General features: G+C 37.8%; 3 protein-coding genes across 5 annotated transcripts; 2 read left to right on the forward strand and 1 right to left on the reverse strand.

Annotated features, from left to right (window-relative positions):
• Positions 1-584: 584 nt before the first annotated feature.
• Positions 585-5,301, forward strand: LOC311260744 (rab5 GDP/GTP exchange factor-like). Its single transcript, XM_084358917.1, has 9 exons — positions 585-845; positions 1,846-2,032; positions 2,354-2,481; positions 2,728-2,879; positions 2,976-3,045; positions 3,137-3,272; positions 3,367-3,461; positions 3,836-4,092; positions 4,185-5,301. Exons 2-9 carry the CDS (start codon positions 1,875-1,877, stop codon positions 4,599-4,601), a joined length of 1,413 nt encoding a protein of 470 aa, XP_084215043.1. The 5' UTR covers positions 585-845; positions 1,846-1,874; the 3' UTR covers positions 4,602-5,301.
• A 582-nt stretch (positions 5,302-5,883) lies between these two features.
• Positions 5,884-8,553, forward strand: psmd9 (proteasome 26S subunit, non-ATPase 9). Its single transcript, XM_084358964.1, has 6 exons — positions 5,884-6,050; positions 6,159-6,258; positions 6,715-6,908; positions 7,044-7,145; positions 7,500-7,588; positions 7,890-8,553. Exons 1-6 carry the CDS (start codon positions 5,925-5,927, stop codon positions 7,915-7,917), a joined length of 639 nt encoding a protein of 212 aa, XP_084215090.1. The 5' UTR covers positions 5,884-5,924; the 3' UTR covers positions 7,918-8,553.
• Positions 8,554-8,699: 146 nt separating this feature from the next.
• Positions 8,700-12,914, reverse strand: gtf2h3 (general transcription factor IIH, polypeptide 3). 3 transcript variants are annotated; one of them, XM_084358961.1, is made up of 14 exons: positions 12,834-12,914; positions 12,597-12,712; positions 12,434-12,513; positions 12,232-12,338; positions 11,349-11,491; positions 11,082-11,144; positions 10,859-10,888; positions 10,734-10,762; positions 10,569-10,643; positions 10,419-10,472; positions 9,804-9,872; positions 9,576-9,711; positions 9,432-9,468; positions 8,700-9,272 (listed from the first exon to the last, which is right to left on the reverse strand). In XM_084358961.1, the coding sequence occupies exons 2-14, from the start codon at positions 12,604-12,606 to the stop codon at positions 9,203-9,205; spliced, it is 903 nt and encodes a 300-aa protein (XP_084215087.1). In that variant the 5' UTR covers positions 12,607-12,712; positions 12,834-12,914; the 3' UTR covers positions 8,700-9,202. The 3 variants fall into 3 exon arrangements, with proteins under 3 accessions (XP_084215087.1, XP_084215089.1, XP_084215088.1); XM_084358963.1 differs by having other exon boundaries at positions 12,597-12,706; positions 12,834-12,876; XM_084358962.1 differs by lacking the exon at positions 12,834-12,914 and having other exon boundaries at positions 12,597-12,826.
• Between the last annotated feature and the right edge of the window lie 753 nt (positions 12,915-13,667).

Here is a 13,667-nt window from a genome sequence, read left to right on the forward strand (position 1 = left end):
TAAAGACATACTTCCGGTATCAACATTCAAAATAAAACTTGTATAACTGTGACCACTGTATGGTCATGTTTTGTATACAGTGTTCGGGGTCACGCGTTACAAAAGCAACGCTTTGCAGTAATGCATTACTACGAGTAATGTAACGCGTTAAAGGGATTTTTGTCTTATCACGTCATTATAGGCTACAATATAGAAGGTATAGGTGTTTCATATGACTGAGCCTACAATTAAAAATATTTATTCCTATCTCATAATATGAGTAGAAGCCTAACTAAAAAGCAGTGCAATGAGTAATTTAGACAGTAATATTGTAACGTACTAAATTACCTTAATATGACGGTAGGCTAACTACTAGTAATGTGTAATTTATTGCATTTTAAAAGTAACTTGCCCAACAATGATTATATACCATGACTATATGTCACGGGACTCTCACGACGATGATGAAAAATATGAACACTTAAAATAAAACTTTTTAAATGTCGCTCGTGTTGTGCACGTGATTCTGACATGTTGGATACAGCGGGTAGATGGTACATCTCGCCACGATGCTTTTACTTTGAAAGTTGACACCGTGTCGACACGTCACTTGTTTCCGGACCGTTTTTCCTGTTGCACAGGTTTGAAAGCAGCTGACTTTTAATCTGCTCGTCGTGCTCTAAACTTTTCTTTTGGGGTACTGTTTCATACTTTTTGAACAATATCTCGTTGATCGAGGTCTGACGGATTATCATTGTCGTTGAAGAAGTTATTATGAGTTTGTGACGGTTAATAAAACATCAGAGGGTGAAAAAAACACCCACTCCGACGAGGAAGCGGCTAGTTATGATTTCACCAGTTGACAGGTGAGGAGGCATTTTAATAATTGGGACTTTATCATTGTGGATATTTGCTTTTTTTTTTAACTGAGAGACAAGTTAAACTAGTCGAAACATTTTACGGAATTATGTCAGTGAGTTAGCTGTGAGCTTTAGCCACTCGGTGCTAGCTAACATTAGCCGTTGGTTCTTATCTCCAATCCCCTCAGCTGACAGTCAGCCGAGCTTTTAACCTGTTAGCTAACAACATTAGCCAGCACACAACTCTCATTAACTGGCTGCCTTAATAACTTTAAGCTGAGGTTCAACAGTAAACTGTAGTCCAGCTTCTTTTAGGCTATTTGCTCTTTGCTGTAACTTTAGATTTTGTGTGTTAAAAGAGCTTAAACGGTCATTAGCCAGTCACATGCAGGGCTAACGACTATGTTAGAAAATAAAGTGGGTGTTAACATTTTCCACTTGTTTGTCATTTTCATTATTTTATTTTAAGTTAGTTGTTTTCTCTATCTTGTATTTCCAAACATGAACGTCTAAACACTATAATGCTGTTTCAAAATCTTCATTTATTGCCCTTAAAGTAGTCACATTTAAATGTATAGTGTCTACTTATAGTGTCATCAGAATACAAATCACGTGTACATTTTTAGTTGTTAATATAATCTCTGCACAGGTTGCCAACACCACAAATTCCCAGAATAGTCCACACCGAAAAGTAGTCAAATATGTACACATTGAGTCTAAAATCATGTAATGAAGTACCCATCAGATGCAAGCTTTTAACTGATCCTTGGACAGCATTTTCTTGAAAAAAATTCAACTGTGTGCATAAACAGGGCTCAAATGAAGGATCCTGCGGTTAAGTGCCATGTTTAGCACAGTCGGGCTGTAGTGAACACTAAGCTTGTAAGATTTAAGCCCTTGCGGTGGAGAGCACAGGACTCACTCACAGTTTTCCTCTAAATGTGTTAATTTAAGAGTATATTGAAAAAGTTTTTTGTGTTTGAAGTATTTATGTCATGTCCAATAGGTGGGAGTAGTATTTGAGAGAGCTCAACCATGTGGACAGATAAGCAAAGAGGAATCAGAGTTTCTCAGGAGGAGCTGCTCTGCAAGAACGCCTGCGGGTATTATGGAAACCCCGCGTGGCAAGGCTTCTGCTCCAAGTGCTGGAGAGAGCGAGCACGTGCAGCTGGAGCCCAGAGACAAGACACAAGGTGAACACACCGCTGATAACAACCACACAGACTCAAGGGAGCACTTAGATCTGAACATTTTTGTCAGCTGTAATGTCACTGGTACGACATCATCACGGCGGTGTGCAGATGGATTTAATGTTTTAGCATCTTGAAAAGCAACAAATGATAGAAACCTTAAAAGTTGCACCATTGATGATTACCTGAATAGACACTGGGGGACACATTTGTATGAATGCTTCGTTAATGTAACAGTTTTGTGACTATCAGCTTGAGGCAACTTAAGTGCTTTTGGTGTCAACAGGGTTTTGTTTGGATGTTTAATGTTGTCGTTCCTCGCAGGCCGAGCAATGATGGCACTCCTCTCACCTTCTCCAAATTTGAGGAGAAGAAAAACACGGAGAAAGGTCGTCGGATTAACACAATGAGGAGACTCTTCTGGGGCAGCCCATCGCCTCCAAAACGACAAGGTAGTAATGTTTAGTGTTGCAACTTCCAGCAAGTCAAAAAACATATTTCCAAAAATGTTTGAAATGTTTGGTCTTGTTGGCTCCATTTGCTGCTTCACCACATTGTAGACACCAAACTAGTGCCTAAGAATCTGAATGAAAAAGTTGTTGAACAGCGGCAACAAAAGCCCTAAAATCATGAAATTATTATAATGTTGCAGCTCTTTATCTATTTATGTGGAATAACGTCCACTTGTGTCCCCTTAGAGTCTTCTGAAAGCTACACAAATGTGTTAAGAGCCTACCAGAGCCTTGAGCCCGGGGACTTCACTGGCTTCCTAAAGCTACTTCGGAGCCCTTCCTCCCAGCGTTTGCAGTCCAGATGTACAGCTTTCCTCAACACAATGGAGGCTTACCATGTAATTATATTTTCACACATTTAACATTACACTTCTTATACAGTAGCCTCCCTTTGGTATGTCAGAGCTGAACGTAGATTCTCCTCATCTTTACAGGATCTACCGGTACAGAAGCAGTCGGATCTTGTGCAAGATTTCTACCAGTCTTTTGCTGAATATTTCAGCAGTGAGTAAAGATCAGTTCAACACCATCTGGGCTGTTTATTCTGAAAACATGACAATAATAAATTACTTTGAGTTGTTGTTTTGATTTTCAGGTTTTCCTGAGGCTCAGGTCACTCAGATAATGGAGCATGTGGAGAAGTTAATAATGACACGTTTGCACAAGTGGGTTTTCTGCCACGACAGCTGTGATGATGAACAGAAGGACCTGGCACTCCAGAGAAGAATACGGTAACCTTTATATACTGTACAAGTCGCTTATGTTGTCTTTAATCAAAACCTCCAAACTAAAACCTTGTTTGACACTAATGTTTTTACATTGCAGCTCCTTAAACTGGGTTACTCCACAGATGCTGAGCGTACCTTTTCCTGATAAAAAGACTGCAGTCACAGCCGACCCCTTTCTGCCTGCTATAACAGGTGATTCACAGCTTCAGTACGGAAATGAATAGTTTGTCTTTTTGGGAAATGTGCTTATTTGCCTTCTGGAAAAGAGTTTGATGACAAAATCAATATTACTCTCAAGTCTCACTGTTGAATATAAGGCTACATAATCCACCGTAAAGATGTGCATTACAGTCTTAATGAGGTGCTAGTAGACAGCTTTTGAACAAAGCTAGGCTAGCTTTATCCTGTCTTTAGCTAACTGGCTGCTAGCTGTAGCCTTATATTTAATGGACATACATGAGAGTGGTTTTGGTCGTCTCATCTTACTCTCAACATTATATTTCCCTTAAAAGGTATTAAATGTTAGTCGTTTACATTTTGTCCTACCCTCTGTTTTTTTTTGACAGCCATAATTGAGATGGATGCCAAACGGGCACCTCAGGACAAACTTACATGTGTGTCCAAATGCAGTCAGCATGTCTTTGAGGCGCTCTCCAGCTCGAACAGTGAGCCCGCTAATGCCGACGACTTCCTGTCAGGCCTCATTTATGTGGTGCTGAAGGCCAACCCACCTCGCCTTCACTCCAACATGCAGTATGTGATTCGATTTGGTCTCCCTCACAGTCTGATGGCAGGAGAGAGCGGCTACTATTTCACAAATTTAGTAAGTTAATCGGCGTCTGCCGTACACCACAGAATACTGTGCAACGAGGTCGGCTCATCACTCATTGCCTTTGTCCCTGTCCCCTGTTTTAGTCTTGTGCAGTGGCCTTCATTGAAAAACTGGATGGACCAGCACTCAACCTCAGTCCAGATGAGTTTGAGGGCTACATGCTGCGTCAGCGTGCTCCTGCTGCAGGAAACAAGAGGCGTCAGGTTGCCAGAGACACACAACACCTGTTAGAGGAGCTTAAAGGCCGACAGGAGAAACTGGACCAAGGGATGGATGCTCTCAACGTGGAGCTTAATAAATGGGTCCAGGCAGTTAATTCACAGCTGGATGAGGCAACGAGCCAGTTTTCTCTGGTACAGAAGGAGATAACAGCTCAGGTTGAGTTCTCACAGGTTTCTTCAACCTCATCTCCTGATGCATCACTACAAGGGGATGACAAAGACCAGTCAGTGCAGGTGCTTACAGATCAACACGCAGCTCCAGAAGATACAGACTGTTAGCTATATTAACAAAACACCTTATCTGGTACTTGACCCTTTTTAATGATCATCACTAATTTATGTAGGTTTCAAAACAAACACTGATTTATATTCCAATGCCACATTTGCACAAGTTCCAACCACAGAAATCTGGGATTTGTGAGCCAGTTGAACATGAAGGAAAACTTTGTGAAGGAAACTTTTTGCATTGTGTATCACAGGGCACTAGGAGGTATTTTATAACAACTTTGTTAAAAAATTATTTGCACTTGTATCCTGTTTGAAGATGAAGGCCACTAGAAATACATTAATAGTAACAGATGTTATCCAAATTAACATTTAAGCACTCAGGGGAAACACAGCACTTAGAGATTTCACCTAACACTTTAAGAGTGCTTATTTAATATTCACTTTTGTAAAAGTAAATACCGTTGTGCCTTAATGTAGACAACTGTGAAATATACTACAGGAGAAAATGTTAGTGACAGTTAACCACTACAAGTCACACCATGTTTTCTAGAGTTTTGTGACTGTTCTCAACAAGCTGCCTAACTGTCTGTACGAAGATGAATTACCTGGTGTAAAACAATTAATAACATGCGAGTGTACAGAAGGTACATGTCATTTAATACTGTTGAATGTTTCTGAAGAATATAGAGGGTTTTATGTTATGTTACATGATTGTACTCATTATATTAAAGTTGGCTTTTACGATGCAAAATGTGTTTTTGTGTTTTCACTTTTTACATTTTTAAGCAGGAAATTTACTGTACATTTGATGTAAATTTAATTACTGAAAGGAAAAACTTAAGAATAAACTTTATTTTGAACATTCTTTGAAGGACTAATGGTTAAAGAAAATGTTTGTATTACATGTTATTTATGCAACGCAGGAGATGAATACTTTGAACATAGCCTACTATATATTAATAATGTGACAAATAAAAGCAGTAATATATATATTATCTGTCAAATTTATACAATTTTTCTTTAACAACAATATTTTTTTAGTTAATGAAGGGTTGTGAATTATTTCTTGTTTCATCGACCAGTTGGGGGCAGTAAAGCACCCACACTGAATATACATGAATATATCAGAGAGAAGAAGAAGAAGAAGGCGTAATGCGATGTTGATTGATTGTAAAATTTTAAAAAATTTTGTATCCCCTATACAACATATACTGTATATCTTAAATTCTTAAATAAAAAATAAATACATTTTAAAAAAGTAGAAGAAGAAGAAGAAGAAGAAGAAGGAGGCCCTTTTTTTATACGTCACACAGAACATGCTGCGTCACGGCCTTACACCGGAAGTGCCATCCTTGTGTTGTCGGTGTTGCAGCCATGAAGACGACAGGGGAAAACTACTCTGGAGAGTCAGAAATAACAATGGCGGATGTACAGAACCTTGTTAAAAAGAAAGATGAAATTGAAGAGCAGATTAAAGCTTATTACGACGTTTTGGATGACGTAAGTTTGTCAGATAATCAGTTAGCTAGACATACATCCAGCTTCAAGCTAACCACAGCGTTGTTGACATTAGCTAAAGGTGCCCGTCTGTCTTTATTCTGTTTTCAGCAAGGTGTCGGAGTTGAAGAGCCCTTGATTGACGAAGAGGGCTACCCGCGATCAGATGTTAATTTATACCAGATCAGGACAGCGAGACACAGCATTTCATGTAAGCAGCAGGGTGTTTGTTGTTGTTGTTGACGTTTGGGTGACTTCGTCTGTGAGCCACTGTTTGACGTGAAGCAACACAACTTCTAGTAATCCACCTGTTAACTAAATGTGAAAGTCTGTCAAGGTAATTCAGGAAGTGTATCTAAATGTAAATATTTGTCAGGACATACTGCCAGTAAAATAAATGACATAACCTCAGCTCCACACCTGGCCAGAGACTGGCAGCTTATAATACTGGTGCAACTTTTTGAAGATGACACGAACTGATACTTATAAGCATTAGGACTGCATGATATATATCGGCTGGATATTGGTAAATTTATAATATTTGCTATTTATCAGTATTGGTTAAATTCTAGCTGATAAATAAAGCCGATAATATGAAGCCAAATTGCTTCCATTGACATTGAATCTATTGTTATTTTAAGGGTAATGCTTTGATCTTTTCTGTCAGGCCTGCAGAACGATCACAAGGCCATCATGGTGGAGATAGAAGAAGCCCTGCACAAGCTGCATGCTCGAGAGAAAGCGAAGCGGGAACAGGATGAGACAGAGGCCCAGGAGGAGGCGATGGAGCAGCAGGTCACTCTTCCTCCTCCATTTGCACGAGTGGATGCTGTGACACAAGGCTCACCTGCCTGTGGAGCTGTGAGTAATGTGAACTATACTTTTGTGTCTGGCTGTAGATTTTGATAAATAATCACTATTCTTTGAAGTAAAGATGTAAAAAAAGTAGCTGTTTTTGTTCCTGTGATTGTAGTCATTGGATGTTTCTTTCCAAAGGGGCTCAGAGTCGGTGATGAACTTATTGAGTTTGGTTCTGTGAACACGGGGAACTTTCAGAACCTCCAGAATATTGCCTCTGTGGTACAACACAGTGAAGGGGTAAGATACTAACTTAATGCACAGCTGCTTTTTTGGTTCAGTAAAACTTATTTTAGTGTTTGTCATTCGGCACCATAATTATGTTGTGATAATTGTTTAATTTTAATGCAGTTTGATCTATCATTAGGTCTAAATTAGCACTGGAAAGATAATAATACTAAAGCAGAATTAGGATTTATTAAATCCCAGAAATGGCAGCTTAAATTTTTTTAAGTTTAATTATCAGATCTTTTGTTGGCATTAGAAAAAAAGTCTACTAGTTATCACAGCTTTTTCTTTCCAAACCAAAGGGTACATTTTGCTGAATGCAGGTAATATCTGGAGTGTAAACAGCAATGTTATGTCCTTTTACAGAAACCATTACGTGTCACAGTCATCCGGGATGGCCAGAAAGCTCAGATGAGCCTGACTCCACAGCGATGGTCAGGCAGAGGTCTGCTGGGGTGAGTGCTACAGACACAGATCCATGTATTTGGATTGTCACAGATTTATCATTTGAGTGTCCAGTAGAGCAACTGATCCTCAGAAGCAAAGAAAGCTTTGAAGCTCACAGGAACAAAGCTGCTGAAAAGAGTAGTGAGCAGAGCAATTATGTTGATCTTACTGCATGTTTTAAATTGACAAAATACTCTTAAAAACATCCACCGAGATGTATGATTAATGATTTTAATAGCGGTTTGTTGGTATTAGCGGGTATAACGCTGTTCATATGAGTCACTGGCCTGTCTTTTTTCTCTTTTTCAGATGCAACATTGTTCCAATCCATCGATGATCACCTTGACTTTGTGCAGAATTTAAATTGTGAAATCCTTTCCTCATCTTATGATACCCCTGGGTGGATTCAAATGGACTTTGTACACACTGCAGACACTTCCTCTTTCACTTCTCCTTTAGAGAAGTCATGTTGAGTTTGCTGAACGATAGCTAAAAAACATCACTACCTTACAATGCTCTGATTAGAATCCTACATGTTCAAACAACTGACTGTTTCAATTAAAAGTTGAGAGTTACTCATGGGAACAAAGATGCATGTAGCAAATGGCATTGCAATTGTTTTATTGATCTAGATCTAGTGTGCAAGTAGTAATGTTGGTGTAAGACTACCACTAAAAAAATAATAGGATTAACCAAGGGTATCCATTACACAAGTCTATGTAAATCTGGAGTAGCTTTTGAGATATCTTCTACTAATCTGAAATGATGAACAGACACTAAAAAGCAAAAACTGGCGACTTTGAAAAATAATTGATTTCCTTTACTGCCATCATTAATAAAAGACATATTTCAACTCTTTGGGAAGAGATGACCCATCAAATGTTCTGCAACAGCAAATTGAATCTTGTTAAGGTGATGAATCATTACAGAAATGTTTATTCCACATGTAATTAAAGATTTTATTTTGAGTGAACTTTTATTTTGGTTGAATATACCTTCTTCACCTGTTTGAAGCTGCACACTGTTCTCATTAAGTAAATTATTTCCAGCTCTACACCTCATGATTGTTTCAGCAAAACAGTGGAAGTCTGAACAATTAAGTCAACATAATAATGAAAAAAGGCTTTGACAAACATTTTTATTATAAAAAAAAGTTTTTTTTCCAAAAGCAGTTACCACATTTAGTGGATTAAGCTTTCCCAACACAAAGAACTGCTAAAAGCTGTTGTGTGCCAATTGTTTATATCAATATGAACAGACCAATCATGATGAAATTAAGACTTGTGTGAACAAAATACATAGGACACATGTTTGAATGCCTATTTTATATGTAAAATATTTGCATCTATACTTAACCCAAATTTGTCAGGAAACAATTGTTTCTACAAAGAGGATATATTTGGGAGGATTGGAGTTGGGGTGAACATGAAACTCTCGAGATGGGACTGGAATTATTAAGTATTATTTTGAGAAATGCTGAGTCATTATGTTCATATGGCCTTAACTGCCTCCAAGACATTTCTAGGATATCACTGATGTTTGTTACAAAACTATACCAAACAAAATGGTATATTTAAATATCAAAAAGGAAACTAACTATATATACCACATTAGTACAAAAATCACGTAGACTGCTTGAGTTTCTTCTTTTTGGGCTTGACCATCTGTGGCAGTTGGATTTTGAAGGCAGTCCTAAAAAAATAATAAGATTTTAGATTATAGATGATTTTAGATTATTGACAGTGTTGAGTGAAGGTGAAATCACATTACAGAATTTCAGAAATTCAGATGAAATAGGTATTGCTGCAGCTTCAAGATATTGCTTAATTAAAAAACTGAAAAAAGACTCACTCGCAAGTTGTACAGATGGGGCTGAAGTTGCAGAATACTTAAAAAGAAGACAAAGGAAAGCATTAACGTGGAAACACTAACTGTGGCTTATGCCAGATATATAAAACCTGTTGCCGTGCAATTTTAACCGGGAATCGAACTTACTTGACAGACAAACTGAGCACACATAACCGATCTCAATGAGATTACGGTGGCAGAAACATGCAGCTCTGTAGTCCACATGTGCAGGCGGCGGCAGCACCAGCTGTGCACGCTGCTCAGAGTCTGGCAGGAACACCCACTGTTCACAAAACATTATCATCAACACAAAGCAGGTCTTTCTATAAATGGATGAGACTTTTACAAATGTGGAAATCTGTACTGCACACTCACCAAAAGGTATTGTGCCAGGGCAATTTTCTGTGGTATCTTGAGGTACAATCCTCCAGTTATATCACAAGCCTACAAAATAAATGAATAAATAATAAATATCTGAAGGTAAAAAAATGGGTATCTATACAATATATAGTTTATGTTACGACAGCAAAAATATAGTCAAAGTATTACAACACCAAACTCTGGGTAAATCTTATGCTGATGATATTCATATAAAATATAACTTATATTGTTTTAAGTGTTATATTATATAACACTTAAAACAATATAAACAAGACAAAGTGATGTGAGAGCAACTCGCCTTGATTGTTTGTTTTACTATAACTGTTCCACAAACTATTTAATATCAATGCATGACAAGCTTGCTTTTCTCAGGATAGGTTTTGGATTGTACTTGACATCATGATACAGGTTGTAGTGCTGACATAGTAACAGTTTTTGGGTTTTTTTGCAGTTTACCTTTACCCAGCCTACATTTTTAAAACAAATACAATGACTATCTGAATCCCTATATTGAAAACTGAATACCAACCCAACAAATGAATATCCTTATAGTCAAATATTTGGCATCCGCCCTACCGTCAATATCCTTACAAATCCAGAAAAACGTACCTGCTGAAGGAGACCTGAGTCAGAGTCCAACACACAGGCATCTATCAGGATGTTCTGTTTTAAAATACAAAACAAATCAAGTTTTTTATTTAAATAAATATACAAGTTACAAGACATAAACAGAAGGCATAAGTAAACTCAATGTTTTACCTGCTTCTGGGCTGCAAAAATAACATTCATGAAGTTCATGTACTGCCGGGCACAGTCCTCGGCTGCTTTTATCACCTATCAAATAAGTTACAGAAGCTTTGTTCAAGGTCAAGGAAAATAAAACAAAAGAACTCAAAAGAAATAATTGGACCATTTAGGGCTTACCAATATTCTTGATTTTACCTCCTGTCCAACTAAAAAAAGAAAAGGCAACATTAATAAGTATCGAAAAGAAAAACAGTGACTATTAGAGAGCATTATCAAGCTTGATAATAAAAACTTTTGACTACCTTCCACATCTTTGGAGACCCTGTGAATATCTGAATATCAAAAGATTAGGAAATACACAGTGTAGAGGAAGAAAGTTTAAAAAACAAACAAAAAAATGTGTTATAAAAACAATAACCTTACAACAAAAACAGTATGAGAACAGAAACTTTAAGAATAGAGGGTGTTGCATGCTGTATACATTGTTAATACCCTTAACTCAAAATTTTAAAAGTGAAAGGATACAGCAGAGAGCTTTGGCAAGGGATCCAGCCAACAGCGTATCAGTTGAATTTCCCCTCACTTCAGCTGCAATAACACAAGACACGTAGTAAATTTTATCAAGTCACCGACACTGTAGAACGTTTTTAAAAACATGAAAATAAAGCTGTAAATAACCACAGTAACCATTTTCTTTTTTGCTTTTAGTATGTTGAGAAAGCCTGGCTACTTAAATCTGCTGTATATATTTCAAAGTTCATTTTACTCACACAGAAACAGGCTTGTACTTACTTTTTGTCATAACATTCCTGATCTCTTCGGCAATAAGGTTGTTGGCAACTGACAGGAGTTCATATTTTCCATCCCCGCTGGAGGACGCATCATCTCCACCGTTGTCCCCACCTCTCCAGTTCTTGCCTGGATACAGGAAGTGACTGAAATAAAATAAGCAGGAAACATTTGAATACGTTAAGCAGCAACAAATGCAAAAAATATTACAGTCACCAAGACAGTAGTCCACCCTCAATCCTGGAAACTATTATTGAAGTATAAGCATAGGCACCACCATGTAAAAATACAAGTAAAGGTCCTGCATTTAAACCTTTCTTCCCCCGCCCCACCCCACCCCCAAGTATTTTTTTTTGGCCTTTATGGCTTCATTTTTACAGGACAGCTCAGAGAGGTGACAGGAAATGGGATGAGAGAGAGAGGGGACTCGAACCCTGGACCACTCCAGTGAGGACAGGACCTCAGAAGTGTTTGCAGTAAATTGTACTTTTGCTGCAAATACTTCTGTACTTTTGCTGCTTTTGCACAACAAAGGCCTGTGTGGGTGATTTATAATTATATGACATTTTTAGATTGTTAAAACTGTTGCATTCAGTGGTAGGTAGCATTTAAATTAGCTTTATTAACTATTTCAAATACTCATGACATCTGAAATGTGGCAAGGGGACCTAAATACTTTTTTTGCAGGGGTCACTAGCCAAAAACAAGAGGAAGTGAAAAAGTCAGGTTGCTAGGGAAGTAACTAGGAAATATTGCTGTGAAATAAAAGTAGTTGAGTAAAATACAGAACATTTCCCTCTGAGCTGTAGCTGAACTGAAGTATAAAATATGTACTTAAGTATAACCTTTCAGTAAAGGTACATTGGAAATGGTTACACATAGTTACCTGTCTTGACAGTGACTAGCGATGATAGCCAGCTTGTTTGTCCTGGTCATGGCCATGTGGGAGTTCCCTAACACCATGGCTGCATCCAGACACTTTGACAGGGTGAACTGGGCAGATACAAGAACACGGATGTGTTTTACAGCCTAAGCAACATTTAATTCACAAGTCAAAATAATATCCGACTTATGACTTATTATACTACCTCTGGTTCACGTTGAGCTTGCTGTCCCCACCATATCGGATTCACATCCACGACGATGACCAGCAGGTTGATTTCATCCTCTGAGGAAAATTAGGCAATAAATTAATAACCGCGAACAACATGACCTGAATTATCTGTACCAGTCAGGCTAAGCAAGACATACCTGAAGCCATCACGGCAAAATATTTGTTTGAAACGAAAGAGAGACCAGAAAGTGATGGCTTCACTGTTATTGTCCTGGAGCTTTATCTTCTGTTAGCGGCCATGTTTGATCTGAAACTTCACACAATAGACACAAAACTGAGTGAGTTTTAAATCTGGGTAGTCCTACAATGTTTAGTTAAGTAGAAACTGTGCCAATTATGAAAATACAGCCAGTTTCGCTTCTTGTGTTACCCACAATATCTGTGCGAGCACCATATTGTGGCGTCTCTGACGTCATCAGGCTGCGACCCGATATACTTTTCGACCACACGGCGCGCTGCTGCCACCTAGCGTCTGTTTTGAACAGCCACGTGATTGTTATATGACAGGCCTACTATCTGCTAGTTATTATTCATGATGCAGTTGAAAAATCTTGATCATCAAAGTAATTTGTATACATAGACATAAAGGGGTAAATTACAAATTGCATTGTCCCTCTGAAATATAGGGGCGTACAAGTATTAAGTAACAGGAAGGCCTGCGTCCTTCATAATAATACTTAACTGAATTTACTGTGTAGGCATGTACAAACTGTGCTTGATTAGCATCCATTCAGGTCTCTTGTTAGTCCTCCAACAATTTAAAATACTTTAATGGGGCTGCATCTAAGTATTATTTAAATGATCATGTAGTATCTGTCAATTTTTTTTATTTTTTTTTTACTGATCAATCGATAATGAGTTGGTCTATAAAAGGTCAGAAATTAAACAAAACTCACAATCACAATTTCCCCATACCAAGACTGATGTCTTCGAATTAATTGTTTTTTGACCAACAGCCTCAAACTCAAATGTATTTTAATTTTAAAATGATATAAAACAGAGGAAAGCTGCAAATCCTCACATTTCAGAAGCTGAAACCAGTTAATGTTAATAATGGCAAAAATATTTGATCAATTATCATAATACTTGTCGATTAGTTATCTGTCAGTCAACTAATGAACCTAATCTCAACCGTGTAATTTCACTGCAAAACACATCGGTGGAATTTAAGTTACAGTTAAAGCCTCAACAATCCTTCTGAATGTGAA

This window comes from Pagrus pagrus (genome assembly GCF_965226575.1).
Source record: "Pagrus pagrus genome assembly, chromosome: 8".
NCBI classification, from domain to species: domain Eukaryota; kingdom Metazoa; phylum Chordata; class Actinopteri; order Spariformes; family Sparidae; genus Pagrus; species Pagrus pagrus.

Coding starts and splice junctions, on each gene's coding strand:
- LOC311260744 (XM_084358917.1), top strand. CDS start 1,875: ATGTGGACAGATAAGCAAAGAGGAATCAGAGTTTCTCAGGAGGAGCTG. Junction 2,880..2,975: donor ACACAATGGAGGCTTACCAT/GTAATTATATTT, acceptor TCATCTTTACAG/GATCTACCGGTACAGAAGCA. Junction 4,093..4,184: donor GCTACTATTTCACAAATTTA/GTAAGTTAATCG, acceptor CCCCTGTTTTAG/TCTTGTGCAGTGGCCTTCAT.
- psmd9 (XM_084358964.1), top strand. CDS start 5,925: ATGAAGACGACAGGGGAAAACTACTCTGGAGAGTCAGAAATAACAATG. Junction 6,051..6,158: donor ATTACGACGTTTTGGATGAC/GTAAGTTTGTCA, acceptor TTCTGTTTTCAG/CAAGGTGTCGGAGTTGAAGA. Junction 7,589..7,889: donor TCAGGCAGAGGTCTGCTGGG/GTGAGTGCTACA, acceptor TCTCTTTTTCAG/ATGCAACATTGTTCCAATCC.
- gtf2h3 (XM_084358961.1), bottom strand. Junction 10,889..11,081: donor CCTTGCCAAAGCTCTCTGCT/GTATCCTTTCAC, acceptor TTTGATATTCAG/ATATTCACAGGGTCTCCAAA. Junction 9,873..10,418: donor ACTCAGGTCTCCTTCAGCAG/GTACGTTTTTCT, acceptor TTTATTTTGTAG/GCTTGTGATATAACTGGAGG.